The sequence below is a fragment of the Stegodyphus dumicola genome, chromosome 9, assembly GCF_044657685.1.
Source record: "Stegodyphus dumicola isolate Sdum_Otavi_A_Nest chromosome 9, ASM4465768v1".
In the NCBI taxonomy this organism is placed as follows: domain Eukaryota; kingdom Metazoa; phylum Arthropoda; class Arachnida; order Araneae; family Eresidae; genus Stegodyphus; species Stegodyphus dumicola.
Window position 1 is genome coordinate 46,457,534 of NC_140776.1, and position 26,759 is coordinate 46,484,292.

Consider the following 26,759-nt stretch of genomic DNA (forward strand, 5'->3'; position numbering starts at 1 on the left):
GCACAAAAAGCAACTTGTATAATAAAATGCTAAAAATAGTCTAGCATAAAATTAATATCAGAAGTCTAAATAATTTTCTTATTTATGCAGTCTTTTGACTGTGCAAATTTTGCTATTTTCTCATTAACATCCCCTCCCACACATTGAAAAGTTGCAAATTTTGCCAATTTTGGAGAGCATTTGTAAACTCTCATATCACTAATTTTTCTTTGCCATGCTAATGCATAAAATGAAACAGCCATTTTCAAAATGGTGGTACAGTATGAATTCCATACAAAAGTGAATAATTAATGAAATTGAAACTATTTATTTTGAGGTGAGGAAGATGAGAAAATTAATAATGAGTGCTGCCTCCACATCTGTCAATAACCACTGCTACATGCTGCAGCAGCTTTGGATGTGTTGTTTGAAAGTGGCAGTTCATGCTGCCCCAAACGTAGCTGTAGTTCATCTGGTTCACCATGGCTAGGTGTTTTCCAGTCATTGACCAGAAATGCTCGATGGACAATAGATCTGGAGAACGAGCAGGCCAAGATAACAACGCAATAGAGTGAGCTAAGAAGAAAGCTTAAACGTGTGATCATGCATTGGAATGTTGAAATGTGGCCTCAGGCAAGCTCTGAAGGTAAGGAAGGACAACAGGCTGTGAAACTTCAAAGATATATAGCAAAGGCTGGTAAGTGTATCCTAAAGCATACTAGGGGGTGCTGGAGAGGAATCCAATATCACCCCATATGATAACACTGGGTGAAGGACCAGTATGATGATGCTCAACAGTTAATTGTTCATGCAGATACCGATTGTTGTGTTATAAGCTTCATTTGTTGTGATATGGTTGCAAATGTGGCATTGTGCTCCACCAGTTCCATGTGCAGAATTTGCCTGTGTTCTCAAGAAGTGTGATAAAGCAGTTGCAATTGCTCCTGTCCATCAGTTACTCCCTCCTGCATCCATATTCGCGACTGTTGCTTCACTATATATGACACACTGATTTCTTGGAAGGATAATCCACAATCTCTCCATGCAATGAGTCTGCCTTGATCGAAATTAGAAACACACTTCAATGATGCTCGTGTTTTTCTAAGAAGCATATTGAAACTGCTCACAACAAAAGATCTGACAACAGAATAGTTCCCATTATTACAACACTCATTTCTCCTTTTACATATGGATTGTAAGGAAAGCTGCAGTCATTCATGATGTGTGAATGTTCTGAAATTGTAATCATTTGTATATTCCATCACAGTATACATATGATGAAGCTTTATACTGTCTGGATGCTTCTTTCCCGGTGTTGCATTTTGGATAGCCAGCAGTTACATGTGGGAAGTTTATAATCATAGCATTCTAAACAGAGCTTCCAGAGAGCCTAACAAAATTGCAGAAATCATCGAAAGCCTTTTTACAAAGTGCAGGAATGAAGCAGATTGAATATTTATTGTTTATTAAAGAAAGAGACGACAGCTCCTTCAGGATTCAACATGAACAATCGGCACAACTCTGGCAAGATCTCTGACAACTTTCATAGTTTGATAATAGCCCACTTTTATACAGTATAAAGTCTGAAATCCGGACGTCCATTACCCAGAATAATCTAAAATCCGGACCTCAAAACCACCAACTATGTTTTTCCGTAGGCTTTACGATTGCACATTTGATTCCCCCCCTCCATGCATAATAAAACATCTGTAGGGTCCCGATTCTTCCGAATTTCACTTTGACACTAAATAAAATACCTTGTTGAAGGAACAATCATTTTAGCTTAAATTTGTACATTCATTAAATTGGCTCCGTTGCTGCGTATCTGCTTAGCACACATCTCAAACCAAAACATTCCACATAGATCCATTGCTGATTTGACGCCAACCTGGGTGAATCATTATTTATTATACTTTCACCGCATGTTTATCAAAACATGACCACTTAAGTAATGACTCATGTAGCGATGCCTAAAAAAATTGTTTATGTTAGTAGTTGAATAATAAAGAAGTATGGTAACCTTTTATGTTGACATTACAATTGGCAATGATTACAGATTTAAGTTAAATGCGCTAAAAATTGTTGACGAAGAAAAATTTACCAAAAATTTCTTTCCATATGCTCAAAATAGATTCTATTAATGATACTCATAGACCCAAAGATTACATTTAGGGCTATTTGAATTAAGAATAACTGATTCGTTATTCACATAAACCCAGAACCAGTGCCAGGGCTTGTATGGCCGCACCAGGTCACAGAATTTAGGACCTACAGAGACTGCATCAGACGGTAAGATATCTAGTGCCAGCCCTCGATAAGGCTTAAGTATATGTAGGAATTCATTTATTCAGAACTCTCATAAGCCTTAAGCATGTGCAAGAAATAGATATAAGTATAATAAATAACGAAACTAATACAATCCAGGCTTAATTATCTCTGTGCGCAATAGAAGCAAGATAAAATTTAACAGAGCAACTTGTCGTTAGTCGCCAAGCTCATGATGCATAGCCAAACATGTATAGTGAAGGATAACTAAATTTGATGACGAAAGCCGCTAATTTTAAAGGTTTTCGGATATCACAGAACAAAAGTGAAATTTTCCAATTAACGGATTTTGTAAAGAAATGTGGAGAAGTAGCAATATATGAAGATGATATAAAAGAAGTTTTTCATTGTGATGACAATGCTTCTCAATCACCAGTCAATTAATGAATGGCAAAATCTGTAGTATGGTTCTAGATCCAGAAAATACCACTACCGATAGTGAAGAAAGTGACAGAGAAGTTACTGCAAATGGGAAAATTTTGATTGACAAGTTAGTTCGAATTCTCGAAACAGCAAACATCAGTTACAGGACTTCAACAATGTAACTACACAAGAGATTATGTCTGTCTACAGAATTAAAGAGAAAAGTATTAGCACAAAAAAGAAACAACTTAAACAACTTACATTGAAAGAAGTGTTTAATAAGGTAAACAAATAAATATTAAGCTTTTTTTTTTTTTTTGTAAATTTTGATACTCTTTAGATAAAAAATACTTCATTATTTCATAAATCAAGATTTCATATTTTTTATTTTATAATTTCTACGTGCCATCTTACTAGATTTAAACTGATGATCTAATATCCGGAAAAATCCCAAATTCGGAATCGCCAAAGTCCCGACGAGTCTGGATTTCGGACTTTGTACTGTAGTCAATGGGATAATATATAAGTACAATTCATTTTCAGATTGCTGCATCAACATATGATAATCATTTAGCTAGATAACTCTAAAAAATTAATACAGATTCTTCAAATGACATTTACTATACCCATTTCATCAGACTTTTAAAAGAATTAATTTACTTTACGAAAATGATCATGCTGATCACTGTAAAATTTTTCAGAAAACTTGAAGTGCTCAGAAGAATAATTTACACTGAATATATATATCTTGCAGGTGACATGACCTGTATGTCTTTATTGGCCAACAGAAAATGTTGATTTTTTTTTTTTTTTTTTTCATCTTGTATGGCAAATAAAACTAATGAAATTTCGACAGAATCACAAAGTACTATTTAGGAAAGATGTCACGAGTTCTTAAAAAGTAAGTGCAGTGAACTTTTTCAGTGCATTCCTCCAAATTACACATCATTAAAAGCAACTCAGAACTTTTCCACTCAGTAAGTATCTCAGTCACATCTTTTTTTTTTTCTGAACATCTCTTAGAATTTTCAGATGAATCTAGATTATACGCATAACTGAAAGTTAGAAGAGAAAACTATTCAACATTGACTGGAATGATATTTATTTTTCTGAGATCACAAATGATGGCTCATTATTTTGGAGGTGAACCTTTAAAATTAAAGATGCTCCACCCAATCTTGTTTTAAAAGATATAACAGCATTTACTTTGAAACTGTACAGTTTGCCAGTGAGCAATGCAACTGCAGAAAGGATATTTTCAAGTATCACTTTGACCAAAAAACAAACTTTGAAACAGAATGTGTTTGGAACTCCTACATTCTATAATTTGAATAAAGATGTCATTGCATAAAAGAAATCTGCTACGTCGATTTTGTACTTTTATCACTCATGCTTACATATACCTCATATATTTATAAAACGAAAGAAATGAGGATAACAGATCAAGAAAATGAACAGGATAATTAAAAGCTATCAAACTATTCCTTTCAATAACTGTATAATAAAAAATGCACATACTTATAAGTTTCCTTTTTTCTTTTTAAACAATATATTAATTAGGCAATGATAATTGTTCTGTAATATATATTAGTTCAAGTACTAGTTGATTTATCTTAAAATGAAGAAAAATTTCATCAGATTAATTTCTGATAAAATCAGATTTTGCCCAGTGCATACAGTTACTGGATGGAAATCACCCCTCGAATGAATGCAATTTTGTACAATGAAAATGTATTACTTAACGATAAACTGTAAGATAAATAACATCTTTTTTAAAAGCCATAGGTGTAGAAAGACAGATATTTGTTACATGGATGAATTTGTAGTAAAAATTGAGTTTTTCATTTCGAATTCTATGTTCCATGTATGCGAAGTAGCTGAGTATGTGAGATAATAGTCATAACCGAATGGCTTTCAACCATTTCACGTCTAAAGGACTGTTTTTCAATTACATTGTGGTCGCTGCTTTTTGGTTAATTTTCTAATGACATATAAACAATAATTGTTTTTATTTGAGACTTATGAATAAAATATCGCAAACTAGACTGCAGAAAATTCTTCAGAATGAAGTTAAATAATACTGAAAAATACATTATTGATGCACTTCTGGGTTTTATATGTAGTAGTATTAACTACTACTATAATCCTTAAATTATTATATATCTATGTATAGGTATATATAAATGGAACCAAATATACAACAAGGTATAAAATATCAAAGAAAAATATCTTTATTATAAATTGTTCATTACCATACGTATATTTACGTAATATCACTATAAATAGTTAGTTAGGTTTCGTAGATATATAACTTATTTTTATATTTTGTACTTTTTCTATTAGATTCAGTATTGTATACGGATCTGAAGTTTAATTTATTCTCTTTTTGGGTTACGACTTTAAGTGAGAAAGAATTGTTAGGGCCTTCATAGGGATAACATTATATACAATCAGTTAGGATCCGACTTTTACTTTCTTTCAATCATTATACATATTGAAATACTACTTGATAAGTATACATAAAATATAGCAGTTTTTTAAGCTACTTATTTATATATCTATTGTTTGGTCTGGTTTGTTTGATTATAGCAAAGCATTCAACGGTTATTTGCCTAAGGGTAAGGGTGCCTCGTGGAGAACTTTCTAGGCAAAACTGACTCTTATGCACATTACACGTGGGGAAAACCTCGTAAACGTCAATACAGCCATCCCCGTGGATCCGGATTCCAACCCCGGATCAACCTGCCAGAGTTCAACGACTTTACAGCTCAGCCGCTAGTGAGCCACACACACACACACACATCCACACATATACATTACATAGTATTTACATGTCATTTATAAAGTATAATTGAGTGCAATTTAATCATAAAGAGTTAGAAAATATTCTACAGAATTACTTCACTTCGTAGACTTTTTGTTAAGCTTCACCATATTTCTTAAAGAGAGTCTCAATGCTAGTTCCATTTCCGAGCTGTTTATGTACCTTATTTTTCATGCTTTGAATTATATTTAGAAAATTATTTCACTTGGTTATAGCTGAAAATGCACTTTTTTTATTGAAGAATTTGTAAGGATCTTAAGTTTTACTAACGTTTATTTTATTTTAAATCTTTACTATCACTTCTTATTTTCTACTTCCGGCCAGAATTATAAGCGTGAAGGTTTTTATGCAAAGTTTGTCTGGCGAACGCCAAGTATTTAAGTGTGGCCTTTTTGCCAAGCGAGAGAGAGGAAGCAGTAAGTCAACGCAGGCCGCTTACCTTAGAAGTTACGCAGTTGCTGTTCGCCTTCCAGGCCAGAGGTTTTAATCCTCTTGATAAATTAAATGTATTGTAGTGTTCACAGTCTCTGTGCTACATACGCTTCCTGTTATTATAAGGCCAATCTTCCACGTGTATTATTCTAAAGTTAAATTAGAGTTAAGTTTTATTTTTTAGAATTTTACGTTAGACCCCGAGTGGTGGGTCAGTGTATTCCGAAGTACGGAAGTTATTGTATATAGAGAAAAATAAAGGGTTTTGTATACCCTTCGTCTGTATCCTGTCTACTTACCACAATTAGTGAACATAGCTTTAGTAAGCTCTCTGTTCCGAGTCAGGTCCGTGTATGTTCCCGAAGAAGGTTAGAAGGAACATTGAACCTGATAGTGGCGCCCAACGAAGAAGAATAACCATGGCCGAGTTTCAAGAAGAACCTGTGCTGCCTGCAGAAACGGCTCAGAATCCAGAAATGCCAGCTGCCGCCCTGGAAGGATTCGGTTACATCGTCCAGACCATGTGCGCTTCGATGAAACCAGAAACAACGTTTAACGGAAACTCACCGGTAACCAGTTTTTTGGAAAAATTGGATGACCACTTCAAGCTCTACCACGAGTGCACGAGTTTCAAAAAGTTACCTTAGCTACCAGCGCTTTGAGGGGCCAAGCGCTTAACTGGTTCAAATGTATCGGCAGAAGTCTCTTGGGTCAAGCAGGAAGTCCCACCTATACTTACGAAAATTTCAAGACTGCCCTACTAAAAGCCTTCCCTGTTGTAAGGGATCGTGCGAAATTAGAAACGGAACTTTTTAGTATATATCAACAAAGAATCGAAAACCTCTCAAGCTTTATTTTAAGAAAAATTCACGTTTTCAAGCTCTTGTATGGAAACCGTCCGGATCCTGAAATAATTCAAGTGATTTTGCCGAGGTTACTACCCCAAGTGCAAGACTTTATTGAATTAAGAAATCCGAATACACTGGAAAAGTTATTTGAGCTAGCAATCCAGTTTGAAAGTAAAAGAACGGCGGACGTCGAAAGAAGACGCCAATATCAACAGCAAAACCAATTTGGTACGCCAAGACTACAGCGAACTCAAGCATACGGCTACGGAGAAAAAGCGAATCAGTGGGCAAGGAAACCCGAGCATTCAAAAACAGCCGTCGAACGTCGACAGTTCAATAGCAACCCAGGAACAAAGTCTCAAGGCCAGGGGAAAAAGAAGGAAAGCACGGAAAGGAAAAATAATTTAAACTAAAACGGATTTCTGCTGACGACAGGGTGCGGAAATCCGAAGGCCACGAAAACCCCTCTTCCTACAAGTTAAATACAGTAATGGTGAAAAATTTGACTCTTCCGAAGATTGAAGTCTTGGTGAATAATATCCCGGCCACCGCACTCCTGGATACCGGCGCGCAGTGTTCCTGTGTGGCAGAAGTCTTTTTTAGAAAGTATTTTCGCAAATACCGCATATATAATGCGGATAATACAACAGTATTAGCGGCGCAAGGAGAACAATGTAAGTGCGTAGGTAAAGTACCTTTGTATATCCGTATCAAGGACGAACAAGTAAAGGTGATGTTTTTTATAGTAAAGAATTTGCAAGCACATTTGATCTTAGGAATAGACTTTCTTTCAGGCGCACAAGCTACACTGGATTTTAATGAAGCGTCCCTTAAGCTGACAATGAAACCAGTGCGTGTAGAAAAGGTTGAACCGCCAAGGTTAAATCTTGACCACCTGCCTAATGACGAGCAAGATAGAATCCGACAAGTGGTAAGTGAATTTGCTTCGTTATTTAGTGATATTCCAGGATTTACTCAGGTTACTAACCATAGTATTGACACCGGAGATGCATTGCCAGTTCGTCAAAAACCATACCGGTATGATAAGAATAAGGAAAAAATTATAGAATGGCATATTACCGATATGCTACGTAAAAAGATCATAACGCCCATCTCAAGTAGTTATGCTAGCCCGGTGGTTTTATGTAAGAAAAATAATGATTATCCTTTGGAGCATCCAAAAAGGTGGAGATTCGCTATTGATTACCGTAAATTAAATTCCATAACGAAATATCCGGTATATCCGTTACCGATCATAGAAGAAATTTTAAGGAACATAAAATCAACCAAATTTATGACGACTTTAGACTTAACGACTGGTTATTTTCAAATAGGGGTGAGGCCTGAGGACGTGCCTAAGACTGCTTTTATAACCAAGTCTGGCACTTATGCATTTTTGCGTATGCCGTTTGGCCTTTCAGGGGCCCCGGCAACATTTCAGCGATGCATGGACATTGTGTTAAGACCTGTTCTTGGAAAGTCCACATTTATCTATTTAGACGATATCATTATTACTAGTGATAATCTCGACCAACATATACAGGATTTAAGACAGGTGTTTTCTTTATTAAATGAGGCCGGTCTAAAAGTTAATGTCGAAAAGTGCAAATTTGCAGCCCCTGAATTAAAATATTTAGGTTACAAAATATCGCAAAAAGGGATCGAGACAGATGAATCAAAAATAATCGCTGTACAAAAGTATCCGACTCCAAACACGGCAAAGAAGCTCTCTTCTTTTCTAGGACTTTGTTCATATTATAGGTCCTTTATAAAAGATTTTGCGGCTATCGCTGAGCCATTGTTAAAATTAAAAAGGAAAAAGGCAAGATTCTCGTGGACGGCCGAAGCCAATAGTGCTTTCGAAAAATTAAAACAAGCATTAACGCAAGCCCCTGTGTTAAAATTTCCTGAAAAGGATGAAAATTTAGAAATTTCCGCGGATGCTTCGGATTATGCGGTAGGAGCGGTACTTTCGCAAAATCAGCAGCCCGTGGCATTTTTTAGTCGAACTTTAAATCAAACACAAAGAAACTATTCCGCGACCGAGAGAGAGGCACTTGCAGTTCTGTTAGCAGTGCAAAAGTTCCGAGTCTATTTTGGAAAGGCGCCGATAACAGTATACTCTGATCATACGGCGGTAACTAGATTGTACTCAGGAAAAAATTTATCCCCAAGGTTAATAAGATGGGCACTCAAGCTGCAAGAATATAATCTGGTAATCAAGCATACCCCCGGAAAGGAAAATATCGTAGCAGATGCCCTATCACGAATTAAATTAGACGAACATGGTAATACCGTAAAAGTTCCAATGCTTACAGCGTGTACAATAAATTCCCGAGAAACTGTAATAACCGAACTGGGTAAGGATCCTGAGTTTGGAAGTATTTATGAGTATTTGAAGGATCCTGAAAATTTTAGCCACCAAGATATTGTGGCGATAAGAAATAGAGCGGCCCATTACGAACTAATAGATGGTCTATTATTCTACACAAAAACTACGAATTCCAACAACGAATTTCGACCTGTTATCCCAGCTAGTCTTAGATTAAATATCCTGCATGAGCTCCATGACAGCCCTTTATCTTCTCATGCTGGTATTCGAAAAACTATCCAACGCGTACGCGAGGCAGTCTACTTTCCTGAACTGCAAAAGTTAACAAGGGCGTATGTCCAGTAATGCCCAACATGTCAAGCCGTTAATTATATTAATTTCCGCCCGGCCGGGTTTCTAAATAGTATTAAATCCGAATTTCCAAATGAAATAATTGGCATCTATTTATTGGGCTATTTCCCAAAAAGGCAGTTAAATAAAAGTCGCTATCTCCTTGTTATGGTTGATCATTTTAGTAAATGGACCGAAATTGTTCCCTTAAAACGAGCCTCCGCGAAATTGGTTACCGATTCTATTTTAAATAAATATATTTTAAAATACGGGGCGCCCCTAAAAGTTATATCGGATAATGGTCCTCAATTTGTAAGTAATATATTTGAAGACATGTGCCAAAAACTGGGCATACGTCATTTAAAAATGGTCCCGTATCGGCCGCAATCAAATATAGCGGAACGGGTCAACAGAAATATAGTGAAAATTATCCGTAGTTATGTTAAAATTTTTCATAAAAGCTGGGATAACTATGTTAATGAATTTGCTTTCGCCCTTAGGACCGCAAAACATGATACAACGGGCAAAACTCCTGCTGAGTTATTTCTAGGCAGAAAGATTATAACACCGTTAGATAAACTATTTTATGTGCAACAAAGAGCCCCAGAATTTAAAATTGGTGATATAGAAAAACTAATAAAAGAAGCAAAAAAGAATACGGAAGTAGCACAAAGAAAACAGAAATTATATTATGATTTGAAACGATGGGGAGTAACTTATAAAGTAGGGGATGAAGTTTTAAAAATTAAGCATTCACTTTCTTCAGCACCAGAAGATAAAACTGCCAAATTTTTTCCACGATTTGAAGGACCATATGTTATAGAAAAAATAACTCACGCTGTTGTAGGGTTAAAAGCCAGAAATGGTGAAACCTGTTCCGCAAACATTGATCAAATCAAGCCCTACTTCGATCGTAATAAAATGCAAATCTTTTCAGATCTTTTGCAGGATCCAGCACGGCAGACACCGCAGGTACAAGTTCCAGAGGTGACAAAACGACAAGTACAAGGGCAAGCCAATGAGAGACAGAAGCAAGTGAAAAGAAAATTGCCCCGCGGAAAAATTGAAAGTAACAAGAAAAAGAAGCCGTTCCACCGTCCAGAAAACAGAGTTCACGAACACCCCCAGAATGAAGAAGGGAGAAGGACGACGTATTTGAAGAGGACCAGGAGAAATGACGGCAACTATAACCCGGCTTTAAAACGGAAGATCTACTCATCCGACAGAACTCTCCGCAGCAAAAGTCGCCGAACTGCGGAAGGGCCATCAGCGGCGGAGGAAAAAGTACAAGAAAAATTTGAACGGCCAACAACGAGGTCCAAGCAGGATCACGACAGAAGTTTCCCGGTTCCGCCCAGACCAGCTGCCATCGAACGGCAAAGACCACAAGCAGAGGAGAAAAGGAAAGTATTCAAAGGTGGCCGTACTGGTGAAAAAAAGAAGCTTCCAGAGGAAAGCACTGAAGGGCGAGCCCGTACAAGAAGGAGGATAAACCAAGCTACTATCTGCAGTACCTTTAAAGACTGGGCCCAGAAAAGGATGTCCGAATATTACAAAGATAAGTAAAATTTTATGTTACTTTGCAAAGTTAAGTTAATCTTTCATTCTTACTGCAAGTGGCAGGTTTCAAGAAGTTTTACCTCATGCGAGGTCTACCTTTATCGCCAAAAGGGCGAGAAATGAGTTGTGACCGATTTTCGTATTATGTTTTTAAATTACTCGTGCGTAAAACTAAAGTTGATGTATAATAGCGTTGTGTAAAGACTTAAATATTGTAAAAAGTTATTCTATAAATTTTATTTAAAACATTCTAGCAAGAAAGAAGTTTTAGTCTGAAAGACTTTTTGAAATGTAGTGTTATTTCAATGTAGAAAGAATTGGCACTTGCTTTGAAAAGAATAGAAGTTAACAATGTACTACTAATGTATGTTTTCAAATGTGTAAAATTAACGGCATGTTGATATGTTCTTATATACATGTGAACTGTTATTTTAAATGTTAAGAAATACTGTGATATGGTAAAAGTGAAAGTAATGTTAAAAATTTGTTATTCGTGTGACTGTAAAGATTAAATCATGGCGAATATGTGGTAAAGGTTGAATGATGTAGTTAGGCTCTCTGACGCTACACTTTAGAGTTAGCCACTTTTAGAATAGTACCTCAGGGTTTAGAGTTGAAAGTAGGGAGTGTTAAGAGGTCTCGTTATGTTGAATTTTAACACGTTAGTGTTTTGATTGTAGGAGGAAGTGTGGCACACGTAGACAGAAACACATTCGTGTTTGGTGTTCTTTTACAACACATGTCAGAGAGCACGGGGAGAGATAATTAAAATAGTCATGAATGAAATAAGAATGTTAAGAGAAGTATATTGTATATGTTACTTGCCATGTCATTGTGTAACATTTCATTAAACTAGTTTTCCTTCCAGATCTCTGGAAGTAACCAGAATTGAATAAAGCTCCTGTTTAGATGCAGTACAGATGAAAAAAAGATTGTTGTATATCCTGGGAGCTGCTATTGTAACAAATTTCTTTCTTTTAAATTGTCTAGTTTCTAACGAAGTTATGTTTGTAAAAGGTTGGCCTCGCGTTAGATTCTAGAGCTAAAAGTTTTCAACGAGGTCGTTTTAGACCTCAGTTTCAAACTAATTAACTCTGGCGGGAAGTATGTAAGGATCTTAAGTTTTACTAACGTTTATTTTATTTTAAATCTTTACTATCACTTCTTATTTTCTACTTCCGGCCAGAATTATAAGCGTGAAGGTTTTTATGCAAAGTTTGTCTGGCGAACGCCAAGTATTTAAGTGTGGCCTTTTTGCCAAGCGAGAGAGAGGAAGCAGTAAGTCAACGCAGGCCGCTTACCTTAGAAGTTACGCAGTTGCTGTTCGCCTTCCAGGCCAGAGGTTTTAATCCTCTTGATAAATTAAATGTATTGTAGTGTTCACAGTCTCTGTGCTACATACGCTTCCTGTTATTATAAGGCCAATCTTCCACGTGTATTATTCTAAAGTTAAATTAGAGTTAAGTTTTATTTTTTAGAATTTTACGTTAGACCCCGAGTGGTGGGTCAGTGTATTCCGAAGTACGGATGTTATAGTATATAGAGAAAAATAAAGGGTTTTGTATACCCTTCGTCTGTATCCTGTCTACTTACCACAATTAGTGAACATAGCTTTAGTAAGCTCTCTGTTCCGAGTCAGGTCCGTGTATGTTCCCGAAGAAGGTTAGAAGGAATATTGAACCTGATAAATTTAAGGGTAAGAAGAGAATTATGCCCTTTTCTAATTATTCTTGAAGCATTTAAATTTTTTTTTTAAAAAGCGCACATTAATACGGATCACTGAACTAAAGTGCTCGATACAGGACAGATTAATTAGCTACTAAATTTTGATTTTCGTTGAGTAAAAATGAATTCATCTGCATTCTATAAGAAAGTAAATATTCAAAAAATGTTTTTTTTTCCCCTATTCTCGCAGTAATAATATTTTTCTTAAATATTCAGCTAATTCATATTCAAATATTCCAATCCATTACAATAAGTAATAAATCGATACAGTAAATAAATTTCCCTATTGCATACATTAGAAATACTTATTCTCGTAATAACAGGTAAGTATGTGTTATTCTCTTCGTAATTTTCAGTATATATATTTATATTTATAATTAATCTTCGAAATCTTTTGAAAGCAGCATCAAACAGCTGTCAAAATTATTATTTAGAAATGCGCTTATAATGGTTTTTATATTTACGAAAGATACTTCCCGTTTACTCAGGCTCACTGTATTCAAGTCGATAGAACCAATTGAATGGAAAGATCGATTTGTTAATTCATTTCCAAGTTTCAAATCTGATGAATGGACTTGCGAATAAAATAGCACATTAAAATACAGTCACTGAACTACAGTGAGCAATGAAAATTTTAACAAAGGTTTCGTACTTTATCTTATGAAAACAAAATATCAGAATCTAATTAAATGTTTCACTTATTAGAAAAATAGAAAATATAAATATTTGTGAATAAAAGAAATTATCTTTAAAAAAATAAAATTTAAATGAAAAAAATAAAAGAATTACAAAATATTCCAGAAATTACATAAAATAGCGAATAAACTTATTCTGCACAAGCTCGCTAAATGTGAAACAGATTGTACAGTCAGAAAGCTCGCCTTGTCACAGAAATATACTGTTCATCGGGTTTGAAGGTTATTCAGACTAACATGCGAAGTTCAGTGAGTAACTTGTATTTTCCTTTGAATGTATAAACTAGCCAAAAAAATTTAGCACTTGACAATTAGATGCAAATTTAACAGATGGATTGAAGGAACCCTACTGCAACGTACCACTTTGTGTAAGCATTTCCGTGGATTTCCTTAAGGTATGTAAATATGAGCCCATTTTCCTTAGAAAATTCTCCATGAAATCATGCCTAGCCAACCCTCATATGTTTTTCCATATTCAACACAAAATCATTCTTAAGATGATTAATTAATTAATTTTATGGTAGATGATACGAAGCTGTTCAAAAACTAGGATGCTTTCCGTAAACAATTAGTATTAATAAGCGCTGTTCAACTGGAATTGGGTTGGATTATTTGTTTATAGCAGTGCTTTTCATCCGACATACATGTATGTATTGCTCAGAGGGGTGGAAGGAAATTCCTGAACAAAAACAATGTAATAATGAAATGTTAAAGAACAAATAAATATAACTTTTCGTATCTTATGTAATTTGTCTCCATTCTGATACCATGTGCATCATTTATTTCTGATATACTGGTACTGAATGAGACCTAAAAACACTTTTTTTAAAATATATCTCCCCTTATGATCCCTGACACAGCCGTTTACTTTCCGCTTCCGTAATTAACGTCAGTCTCCTGCTCTTGACCGCATTTGCCAAGCCACCACTGGATGAAGATGATTTTGCTCCTTCCCAATGTCTGACAGGTACAAATTATCTCATCTTTCTTCAGTAAGTATTGCTGCAGCTATTATATGATGAACATGTATCTGCTGTAATGAATTCTGCCGTATAGTTTCAGCATTATGAGCCCTCCCTCACCTTTTAGCCTTGAAGAGTGTCTCCATATGAATGCTACGTATCCTCAACATTGGATTAGCAAGAGTGGTACATTGCACTGGCCTGCAAGATCATCAGACCTCACTTGCACTGACTATTTCCTCTTAGGGGTATGTCAAGACAAGAATGTACAAAACTCTGTTAACAATGCTAAGGAACTTGTTGCATGCATCGTGGCAGCTGCTAGAGAAATTGGGACACACCCAGTATTTTCCAGAACATCAGATCATTCATGCACCAGAGATGCGAGGCTGCATCAAGGTCTGAAGTCGTAATTTCGATGACCTTTGATGATGATCTTTGTCTGAATTTGTTCTTATTTCTTGGTTACTGCTGTACTAAGCATAATAAACACGCTTCCTCACTCTGTTCATATCCTTCTTTTCTTGCATTTTGTTACTGATTCTATTTTAAATAAATATATTTTAAAATACGGGGCGCCCCTAAAAGTTATATCGGATAATGGTCCTCAATTTGTAAGTAATATATTTGAAGACATGTGCCAAAAACTGGGCATACGTCATTTAAAAATGGTCCCGTATCGGCCGCAATCAAATATAGCGGAACGGGTCAACAGAAATATAGTGAAAATTATCCGTAGTTATGTTAAAAATTTTCATAAAAGCTGGGATAACTATGTCAATGAATTTGCTTTCGCCCTTAGGACCGCAAAACATGATACAACGGGCAAAACTCCTGCTGAGTTATTTCTAGGCAGAAAGATTATAACACCGTTAGATAAACTATTTTATGTGCAACAAAGAGCCCCAGAATTTAAAATTGGTGATATAGAAAAACTAATAAAAGAAGCAAAAAAGAATACGGAAGTAGCACAAAGAAAACAGAAATTATATTATGATTTGAAACGATGGGGAGTAACTTATAAAGTAGGGGATGAAGTTTTAAAAATTAAGCATTCACTTTCTTCAGCACCAGAAGATAAAACTGCCAAATTTTTTCCACGATTTGAAGGACCATATGTTATAGAAAAAATAACTCACGCTGTTGTAGGGTTAAAAGCCAGAAATGGTGAAACCTGTTCCGCAAACATTGATCAAATCAAGCCCTACTTCGATCGTAATAAAATGCAAATCTTTTCAGATCTTTTGCAGGATCCAGCACGGCAGACACCGCAGGTACAAGTTCCAGAGGTGACAAAACGACAAGTACAAGGGCAAGCCAATGAGAGACAGAAGCAAGTGAAAAGAAAATTGCCCCGCGGAAAAATTGAAAGTAACAAGAAAAAGAAGCCGTTCCACCGTCCAGAAAACAGAGTTCACGAACACCCCCAGAATGAAGAAGGGAGAAGGACGACGTATTTGAAGAGGACCAGGAGAAATGACGGCAACTATAACCCGGCTTTAAAACGGAAGATCTACTCATCCGACAGAACTCTCCGCAGCAAAAGTCGCCGAACTGCGGAAGGGCCATCAGCGGCGGAGGAAAAAGTACAAGAAAAATTTGAACGGCCAACAACGAGGTCCAAGCAGGATCACGACAGAAGTTTCCCGGTTCCGCCCAGACCAGCTGCCATCGAACGGCAAAGACCACAAGCAGAGGAGAAAAGGAAAGTATTCAAAGGTGGCCGTACTGGTGAAAAAAAGAAGCTTCCAGAGGAAAGCACTGAAGGGCGAGCCCGTACAAGAAGGAGGATAAACCAAGCTACTATCTGCAGTACCTTTAAAGACTGGGCCCAGAAAAGGATGTCCGAATATTACAAAGATAAGTAAAATTTTATGTTACTTTGCAAAGTTAAGTTAATCTTTCATTCTTACTGCAAGTGGCAGGTTTCAAGAAGTTTTACCTCATGCGAGGTCTACCTTTATCGCCAAAAGGGCGAGAAATGAGTTGTGACCGATTTTCGTATTATGTTTTTAAATTACTCGTGCGTAAAACTAAAGTTGATGTATAATAGCGTTGTGTAAAGACTTAAATATTGTAAAAAGTTATTCTATAAATTTTATTTAAAACATTCTAGCAAGAAAGAAGTTTTAGTCTGAAAGACTTTTTGAAATGTAGTGTTATTTCAATGTAGAAAGAATTGGCACTTGCTTTGAAAAGAATAGAAGTTAACAATGTACTACTAATGTATGTTTTCAAATGTGTAAAATTAACGGCATGTTGATATGTTCTTATATACATGTGAACTGTTATTTTAAATGTTAAGAAATACTGTGATATGGTAAAAGTGAAAGTAATGTTAAAAATTTGTTATTCGTGTGACTGTAAAGATTAAATCATGGCGAATATGTGGTAAAGGTTGAATGATGTAGTTAGGCTCTCTGACGCTACACTTTAGAGTTAGCCACTTTTAGAATAGTACCTCAGGGTTTAGAGTTGAAAGTAGGGAGTGTTAAGAGGTCTCGTTATGTTGAATTTTAACACGTTAGTGTTTTGATTGTAGGAGGAAGTGTGGCACACGTAGACAGAAACACATTCGTGTTTGGTGTTCTTTTACAACACATGTCAGAGAGCACGGGGAGAGATAATTAAAATAGTCATGAATGAAATAAGAATGTTAAGAGAAGTATATTGTATATGTTACTTGCCATGTCATTGTGTAACATTTCATTAAACTAGTTTTCCTTCCAGATCTCTGGAAGTAACCAGAATTGAATAAAGCTCCTGTTTAGATGCAGTACAGATGAAAAAAAGATTGTTGTATATCCTGGGAGCTGCTATTGTAACAAATTTCTTTCTTTTAAATTGTCTAGTTTCTAACGAAGTTATGTTTGTAAAAGGTTGGCCTCGCGTTAGATTCTAGAGCTAAAAGTTTTCAACGAGGTCGTTTTAGACCTCAGTTTCAAACTAATTAACTCTGGCGGGAAGTATGTAAGGATCTTAAGTTTTACTAACGTTTATTTTATTTTAAATCTTTACTATCACTTCTTATTTTCTACTTCCGGCCAGAATTATAAGCGTGAAGGTTTTTATGCAAAGTTTGTCTGGCGAACGCCAAGTATTTAAGTGTGGCCTTTTTGCCAAGCGAGAGAGAGGAAGCAGTAAGTCAACGCAGGCCGCTTACCTTAGAAGTTACGCAGTTGCTGTTCGCCTTCCAGGCCAGAGGTTTTAATCCTCTTGATAAATTAAATGTATTGTAGTGTTCACAGTCTCTGTGCTACATACGCTTCCTGTTATTATAAGGCCAATCTTCCACGTGTATTATTCTAAAGTTAAATTAGAGTTAAGTTTTATTTTTTAGAATTTTACGTTAGACCCCGAGTGGTGGGTCAGTGTATTCCGAAGTACGGATGTTATAGTATATAGAGAAAAATAAAGGGTTTTGTATACCCTTCGTCTGTATCCTGTCTACTTACCACAATTAGTGAACATAGCTTTAGTAAGCTCTCTGTTCCGAGTCAGGTCCGTGTATGTTCCCGAAGAAGGTTAGAAGGAATATTGAACCTGATAAATTTAAGGGTAAGAAGAGAATTATGCCCTTTTCTAATTATTCTTGAAGCATTTAAATTTTTTTTTTAAAAAGCGCACATTAATACGGATCACTGAACTAAAGTGCTCGATACAGGACAGATTAATTAGCTACTAAATTTTGATTTTCGTTGAGTAAAAATGAATTCATCTGCATTCTATAAGAAAGTAAATATTCAAAAAATGTTTTTTTTTCCCCTATTCTCGCAGTAATAATATTTTTCTTAAATATTCAGCTAATTCATATTCAAATATTCCAATCCATTACAATAAGTAATAAATCGATACAGTAAATAAATTTCCCTATTGCATACATTAGAAATACTTATTCTCGTAATAACAGGTAAGTATGTGTTATTCTCTTCGTAATTTTCAGTATATATATTTATATTTATAATTAATCTTCGAAATCTTTTGAAAGCAGCATCAAACAGCTGTCAAAATTATTATTTAGAAATGCGCTTATAATGGTTTTTATATTTACGAAAGATACTTCCCGTTTACTCAGGCTCACTGTATTCAAGTCGATAGAACCAATTGAATGGAAAGATCGATTTGTTAATTCATTTCCAAGTTTCAAATCTGATGAATGGACTTGCGAATAAAATAGCACATTAAAATACAGTCACTGAACTACAGTGAGCAATGAAAATTTTAACAAAGGTTTCGTACTTTATCTTATGAAAACAAAATATCAGAATCTAATTAAATGTTTCACTTATTAGAAAAATAGAAAATATAAATATTTGTGAATAAAAGAAATTATCTTTAAAAAAATAAAATTTAAATGAAAAAAATAAAAGAATTACAAAATATTCCAGAAATTACATAAAATAGCGAATAAACTTATTCTGCACAAGCTCGCTAAATGTGAAACAGATTGTACAGTCAGAAAGCTCGCCTTGTCACAGAAATATACTGTTCATCGGGTTTGAAGGTTATTCAGACTAACATGCGAAGTTCAGTGAGTAACTTGTATTTTCCTTTGAATGTATAAACTAGCCAAAAAAATTTAGCACTTGACAATTAGATGCAAATTTAACAGATGGATTGAAGGAACCCTACTGCAACGTACCACTTTGTGTAAGCATTTCCGTGGATTTCCTTAAGGTATGTAAATATGAGCCCATTTTCCTTAGAAAATTCTCCATGAAATCATGCCTAGCCAACCCTCATATGTTTTTCCATATTCAACACAAAATCATTCTTAAGATGATTAATTAATTAATTTTATGGTAGATGATACGAAGCTGTTCAAAAACTAGGATGCTTTCCGTAAACAATTAGTATTAATAAGCGCTGTTCAACTGGAATTGGGTTGGATTATTTGTTTATAGCAGTGCTTTTCATCCGACATACATGTATGTATTGCTCAGAGGGGTGGAAGGAAATTCCTGAACAAAAACAATGTAATAATGAAATGTTAAAGAACAAATAAATATAACTTTTCGTATCTTATGTAATTTGTCTCCATTCTGATACCATGTGCATCATTTATTTCTGATATACTGGTACTGAATGAGACCTAAAAACACTTTTTTTAAAATATATCTCCCCTTATGATCCCTGACACAGCCGTTTACTTTCCGCTTCCGTAATTAACGTCAGTCTCCTGCTCTTGACCGCATTTGCCAAGCCACCACTGGATGAAGATGATTTTGCTCCTTCCCAATGTCTGACAGGTACAAATTATCTCATCTTTCTTCAGTAAGTATTGCTGCAGCTATTATATGATGAACATGTATCTGCTGTAATGAATTCTGCCGTATAGTTTCAGCATTATGAGCCCTCCCTCACCTTTTAGCCTTGAAGAGTGTCTCCATATGAATGCTACGTATCCTCAACATTGGATTAGCAAGAGTGGTACATTGCACTGGCCTGCAAGATCATCAGACCTCACTTGCACTGACTATTTCCTCTTAGGGGTATGTCAAGACAAGAATGTACAAAACTCTGTTAACAATGCTAAGGAACTTGTTGCATGCATCGTGGCAGCTGCTAGAGAAATTGGGACACACCCAGTATTTTCCAGAACATCAGATCATTCATGCACCAGAGATGCGAGGCTGCATCAAGGTCTGAAGTCGTAATTTCGATGACCTTTGATGATGATCTTTGTCTGCTTTTGTTCTTATTTCTTGGTTACTGCTGTACTAAGCATAATAAACACGCTTCCTCACTCTGTTCATATCCTTCTTTTCTTGTATTTTGTGTTGTCACTATTATGCCAATTAAGCATTTCCTACCATGCACTGTTCTGGGATTTTCCATCGTCTAGAAAGTTCGTCTAGGAAGTCATCGTCCTCTCTCTCTCGAAAGTTTGTAACCATTGTGCACCTTGTATACATATATATATTATTAAGAAGTATATATAATTTCAAAAATTAAAACTAAAAATATTGTAAAAGAAGCAATGTGCACTTGAGTTGTGTGTTTTTGTTTAAAGAGAGATTTATATAAATATATTTGAACTCATGGAGCAAAAAGTGTATTCTATTATTGATAGATAAGACAACTCCATAAAAACAATAGTAATACATTGAAAAATTTGCAAAAGAGTGTAAAACAGAATTACGCACCTTAATAATGATATTAATAATTTTATTGCTCAAAATTTTTGTTTTTAAGTCAGTTTTTTTGCACTTTCCCATTTCTATGATGATAAATCGCTTTTTGCAGCCTGAGCGCCATTAAAATAGAGAAAGAAATGAAATTCATCCTCCTGATCATAAAATTATTATATGATGATTATGAATTATTATTTGATTATTGCTAAGACATTAACAATAGAAATGATTTAAAAATAAAATCAACAACAGTTTTCTAAATAACAGCATAGAGAAATTTAACAATGAAAGAACAGAACTTTTATTAGCATTCAGGATCTGATAAAAATTAAATACGTTTACCAAGCAGAATAGAAGTTTCAAGGAAAGTCATTACCAATTAAAATAAAGCAAAAAACAATAAATTTTAAAAATGAATTGCTAACTTAAAAAATTTAGTACAAAAACATGAACAACCCAAACATGAGGCTGCAATGAACAATGGATACGGACAATTTAATTTTAAAATAAAAACCTAAATTAACTAAATTAATTAAAAAATAAAATGGATATTTAAACAATCATAAATTAGCAATATAGTTTTAAAAATTTCATTGAAACTAAAATACATAATTAAAGTAACTAAAAATTGAATTACAGTCTTTAATTTACAGAGCCAATGGAGACTGAATTTGTGATGATGTCATGAACATATAAAATTACAATATCACAAAAATCACATGATCTCCAATATCATTTGTTACTTTCTGCGACTTTTTGATTCTTCTCCTGCTACTTTAATTGAAAGATTTCTGGCAACGCTGGCAAAAATCATCATTACCTAGGCATATTTTGAGCAGTGAGTATCACTATATGAATGTGGAGCTCAATGGCATACATTTTAGCTATGAGGCTGCAGCTAACGTGGAGCAGCTATTCAAAAGAGATAAACAAATTCCAAAGTATTTTATCCTCAGCTCCATAGATAAAATACATGTTGGCAAGATTTATATTCAGGTAGTGATACATAACTTTCAAAATTTGCATGAGAAATGATGATTTATGGCAGTCAATTGCATTTCTCTGCCCATTTCAACAAAGCCATGCATTACCTCATGCTCATAAATGCTTCATTATTTCACAAACAATCATTTCATATCTTTAATTTTATAATTTCCCCATACCATCATACTAGATTTAAATAAGTAGTCTAAAATCCAGAAATTTCCAAACTCCCAAAATCAAAGTCTTGTTGATTCTAATCTCAGACTTCACAGTTGTAAATTCAAATACTTTATACAAAAACACTTACTCTCTTTAAAACAAGCTGAGGTAAAGACTTGTGAATGTGTTCCTGAAGTCTGTAACATGCCAAGGAAGGTTCATTTGCAAATATATGTAAATTCTCAGATATTTTTTCTGAAGCTGAAAATAATTTGATTTTATAATATACTTATTAATAATATAAGTTTACAACATTATATTTCCAAAATGATTTAAATAAATAAGCTTACATTTCATAAATTTTCTATGATGCTAATAATAAAGCCATAAAAGTTGATTAGATAATATAAAAATTTCAGTTACATAAGAAAAAAAATGGTTTTCCTGATAAAAAGTCCTCCAGACAAAAAGCATGCATTAAAAAAAAAAAAAAAAAAAAAAAAAAAAAAAAAAACTATGATAGTTGCTTAGGCTATAAACACTAGCTAGAGGAGGAGGGGATGAACCACCAAATTACCAAATTTAGGGGCAGCATTCTTTCCATGACACATTATTTTATAAAGCTTAGTCAGATGGATCATTGAGAAAATAACTAGATGTCAAATTTCTATACAGAATTAAATTAAGATGAAAAGAGTTTTTATTCTACATAAAGTATTCAGAGAACATTAAGTATTCAACAACAGTTACATACTTTTGGTAGTCTTTTTTTATTTTAGCAAAACTTTTGAATGCAAACTAAATTATGATTAATATCAACTCAATTATGAACACAGTAACATTAATACAAAAAGAATTCCTCTTTAAGAAAGAAGTATTTCAGAAGCTTATTTTTGTTATTGCTAGTAAAATCGAAACAGGAACATTGAAGGGCAGTACTTTTGAATTTTTGCTGTTTATTCTAAACTAGAAACTCTAGAACAAAGTTCCAAATATTTTATACTAATGTGAATTTTCCTCTCAATTGCAGTAAATGTTGTTAATTGCAAGAAGCATTTTCTAATTAAAAATCATTTAAGAAGTACTTAAGAACTACGAAAGTATAATTTGCATTTAAGAAATCTTTCTCTTCTGTTTAGATAACAGCAAAAGCAATTAAATAGGCTTCTGCAATGCCATCGATAGTTCCGCGAAGAAAAAGGACAAGAAAATAATAATATAATTTTTAAATATTGAAATTAAAATTTTTCTTCAAAATTGGACATAGAATTGATTTTTCTACTTGTATTTATTTATTGTAATTACTTATTTGTATAACAATAGGGTTGCCAAATTTAGGTAATACCCCAGGTGGCAAACTCGGGGACTGCCCCGGGTACAGACTTTTGAATGTTTTATTTATATCAAAAGAGAAGGGATTTTTAAATCACTCCAAAAACACTTGTAAAAATTTATTACGCCTGTATGTTCTTTAAAAAAGAAAAAGACTTACCTTTATAACTTTTCCTGTAAAAAGTGTAATGAATTGAAAATTTATAAATGAAAAATAGTATTTTATGCATTATGTATAAAATACAATTGCTCATAGTGCATTTTAAAGCAAATGACACTGAAAAAAAGTATGCTTAGCAATTTTATATCAGATAACCTCCCTATTTCAAATTTGTGACATTAACCGCTTTCCTTACAAATTTTTTTGAAAAAAATTGCAAAAAATCATCACATTTTTTTATTTTATTATTAAATACAACAAAATGAAACAAATCAAAATATGTGGGTTTTAAGTTGAATTTTTAATTTTTTGAAGGTGTAAAAGCATTTATTTTTAATATTAGTTTACTATCCTGAGTTATCTTGGGCAAACGAAAAAAAGTTAAATATTAATATTTGTATGATAGTTTTGAAACAAGGGACAACACAGAGTGATACCTGACATTCTACATTGGTATCTGGTCTCTTTTCTTACTGGCTTACCGCTGGAATCTCTTTCACGGGAGCGCAGAGTACACTGTCTCGTTGGATTTGATTTTTTTCCCAACCTTTTCATAATTACTATCTGAAAAATCATCGCTTTCGCTATCTTCCATCACCGTCATTATTTTATTTTTTTCCAACGCATGCACCCGTCTTTATATATTACTAATCCACAAGCCAACGTATACTATACAATAGGGAAACATGGGACCAGTCCCTCCAAAAGAACCGTGCAACCAACAAAATTTGGCAAACTGCCAATCAAAGATAAATATTTCCTTTCATTTCCTCCAGACCGAGTAAAACCGTGATAAAAGAAATCGTACTAACAAATTCTGCCTCGCCCGAGTTTTCTCGGGATAATAATTAACTGCAATATATACGAACCCGAGATAACTTGGGATAATCAGGCAAGCGGTTAATTTGAGGTTTAAAGAATTATCATTAAAATCTTATGTTATATGTTACCTCTCAAAATTTAGGCATATTTTTAAAATATGCAATTTTATGTGACAGCCAATCGTATATAGGGCATCTCAGTACCATGTTTCAGAATTTCTAACAGAGGTAGAGTGCATCATGATGACTCGGAATCATATAGAAATGCAGGGTCTGAAATGCTTTCCTGGTGCATAGATGGCTTTGCACGAAAGCTCTGAGAGTTCTTTGCAGAGAATCGGCATTTTGCATAAGAATGCAGAGTTAGTAAGATGAAAAACTACACGAACACGAAGTTAGCCAATATGCATTTGGCATAGGGGGCTGCAGATTGTAGTGGGACAGCCACACAGCATTTGTACATGGAATGAAGGGGACTCCAAGTTTGACTAAGTGAAGTACAGTGCATGCAGTTGTTTCCCATTCCAGCATTCAGAGAAAAAACAAAATGCATTTAACCGTGCGATTATGCACCTCAGACTGCTTTTCCACAACGATATTTTGAAAAAAATGTTATAGAACCCTGTTTCTTTGCTAATGTGTTGTTCACCGATGAGGCATCCTTCTCTAAGGAAGTATTCTACACACATAACGTCCATCTACGGATGATAGAGAACACTCATGCATCATGCAACACAGCACTGCATATTGCAGAGTCGGTTTTCGGTTATGTTTGGGCCAGCTTAGTGGAAATCACCCCATCAGACCTGTTGCCTTTTCGTCTAATCGGTTGTAACTACTTGATCTTTCTGCAGTACATCATGCCTCAACTTTTAGATGATGAACAAATTTCTGCATCAATGTGACAGCCAATATTTTTCTAATGTGATGTTGTCCTTGCCCATTTCAATCATAATGTTTTTATCCACCTAGATGTCAGATTTGGCCAACAATAGATCGGATGTGGTGGTCCGATGCACTAGCCTGCTCAATTACCAGACCTACCATGTCTTGATTTCTTTTTATGGAAGCATATGAAGACACTGGTTTATGACACTACCCTTCACAATGCTGAGGAGCTTGGTTGCCTGAATCGAAGTAGTTACTGGGGAGATTTAAGATATGTCTGGACTATTACAGAATATTCAGAATTCCATGCACCATAAATGTGAGGTGTTGTGATACTTCTTTAACAATTTAAAGTAAACTTCAGTGATGGACCACAGCAATAACTTTTATTTTACTCTCAAAAATGGCAACACATAAACCAAGAGAAGAAAAAGTATATAAACTTATTTAAAAAAAATAATTACATGCTTCGTGCAAGAAAATGCATGTAGCTCTCAAGCCTGCGTTTCAATATTGCCGGTAACCTGTACATTATTTATTACTCATCTATTTCAAATGCACGAGAGATTAATAACGATATTAACCATCTCAGCGTTACGGCCGGAAAATTCTGTATAGAAGGCTGCCTTCTATATTCATTATACAAGAAAATTTCTCCTAGCTTTTAGTGTATCTGATTTCAGTTTTAATATATATTGGAAGAAAAGGAATCAAGGTACAAAATGACAGAGTCATTTTTTAATTAAAGTCAAGACAATACTACTTATTCACAACATTTTGAGGAACTTTGAAATTTCAGAGCTAAACCTGTAATGCTCGGAGGGTTACAGCTGTTACAGTGTGCACTGAAATTAGTAGACAAAATGTAAACACTATATTTGACTCATGTTACTTTTGTGCATGTAAATTTATTATTAAAACAAATATTAACTTCCCTAATATCTTTTAATTTCTAATGTTTGACCCTGCATTGCTATATGATTCGGAATCACCAAGGTGCACCCTACCCCTGCTAGCAGTCCTGAAATATGATACTGAGACATCCTGTATATTGAAAAGCACAGAAAATTCTGTGCAAGTATTATGCAACTTTCATTACAATTGCTATGTATTTTTAAATAATCAGTTGCTTTTAAAACTATTGATGTGTGTTCTCTTTTTTTTTTTTTTTTTCACTAACATTAATTTAATTTTAATCACATATTATTTCACTAATATTTAATGTTTCTAGAAATGCAGAGAAATTCTAAAAATTTTGCACCCTTGCCTTTTCTAAATTCTAAAGATTTTTTTCACTCCTTAATTTTGTTGCTCGGTGTTTCTCTAAAATCTAAAAATTTTGCCTCGCCTAAACTCTGGTGCCAGTTATGGGTTTATTTGAAAAACAAATCAGTTATTATGAATTCACTAAGTGCAATGTTTTCACCTATGAGCATCATTTACAAAATCTATTTTTGCATATGGAAAGAAATTTCTGTTAAATTTCTCCTTGCTTGCTAATACACTCATCTCTTCATAGCAAAGTTAGCTAAAGTCTTTAATCACCATCAAGCATAACATCAACATGAGATCATGCTACTTTCCTCTCCACATGACTATTAACATACAACAGCTTGAGAAATGATTCATGCAGTGATGTTTAAAATCATTTTGGTTTTAAATCTCAGTAACTGAATACAAAACATATTAATGGTAATCTTATATGGTAAACTCAGACTTGCTGATAAAAACAGACCTCAGACAACTGAATTAAAAGTGTGTTGGCAAGAAGAAATTTAACTAAAATTTCAAAAAACAGATTTTGTAAATGGGAATTACTCTTATATGCACCCTCGAATCGCCCAATGCGCCGACAAATTTCTCGCCCATGCGCCACATTACTACCTAAATTTTTTGTCTACATTTC

At 34.4% G+C, this 26,759-nt stretch overlaps 1 protein-coding gene across 5 annotated transcripts in view; it reads right to left on the reverse strand.

The window, feature by feature from the left end:
- Nucleotides 1-26,759, reverse strand: part of LOC118189745 (BLOC-1-related complex subunit 8) — a 108,811-nt gene that overhangs the window by 68,955 nt on the left and 13,097 nt on the right. For all 5 annotated transcript variants that reach the window (XM_085823408.1, XM_035360406.2, XM_085823407.1 and 2 more), the window contains exon 3: nt 21,801-21,913. In XM_085823408.1, the coding sequence (XP_085679534.1) occupies nt 21,801-21,913 (113 nt within the window). The remainder of the gene's footprint in view (nt 1-21,800; nt 21,914-26,759) is intronic.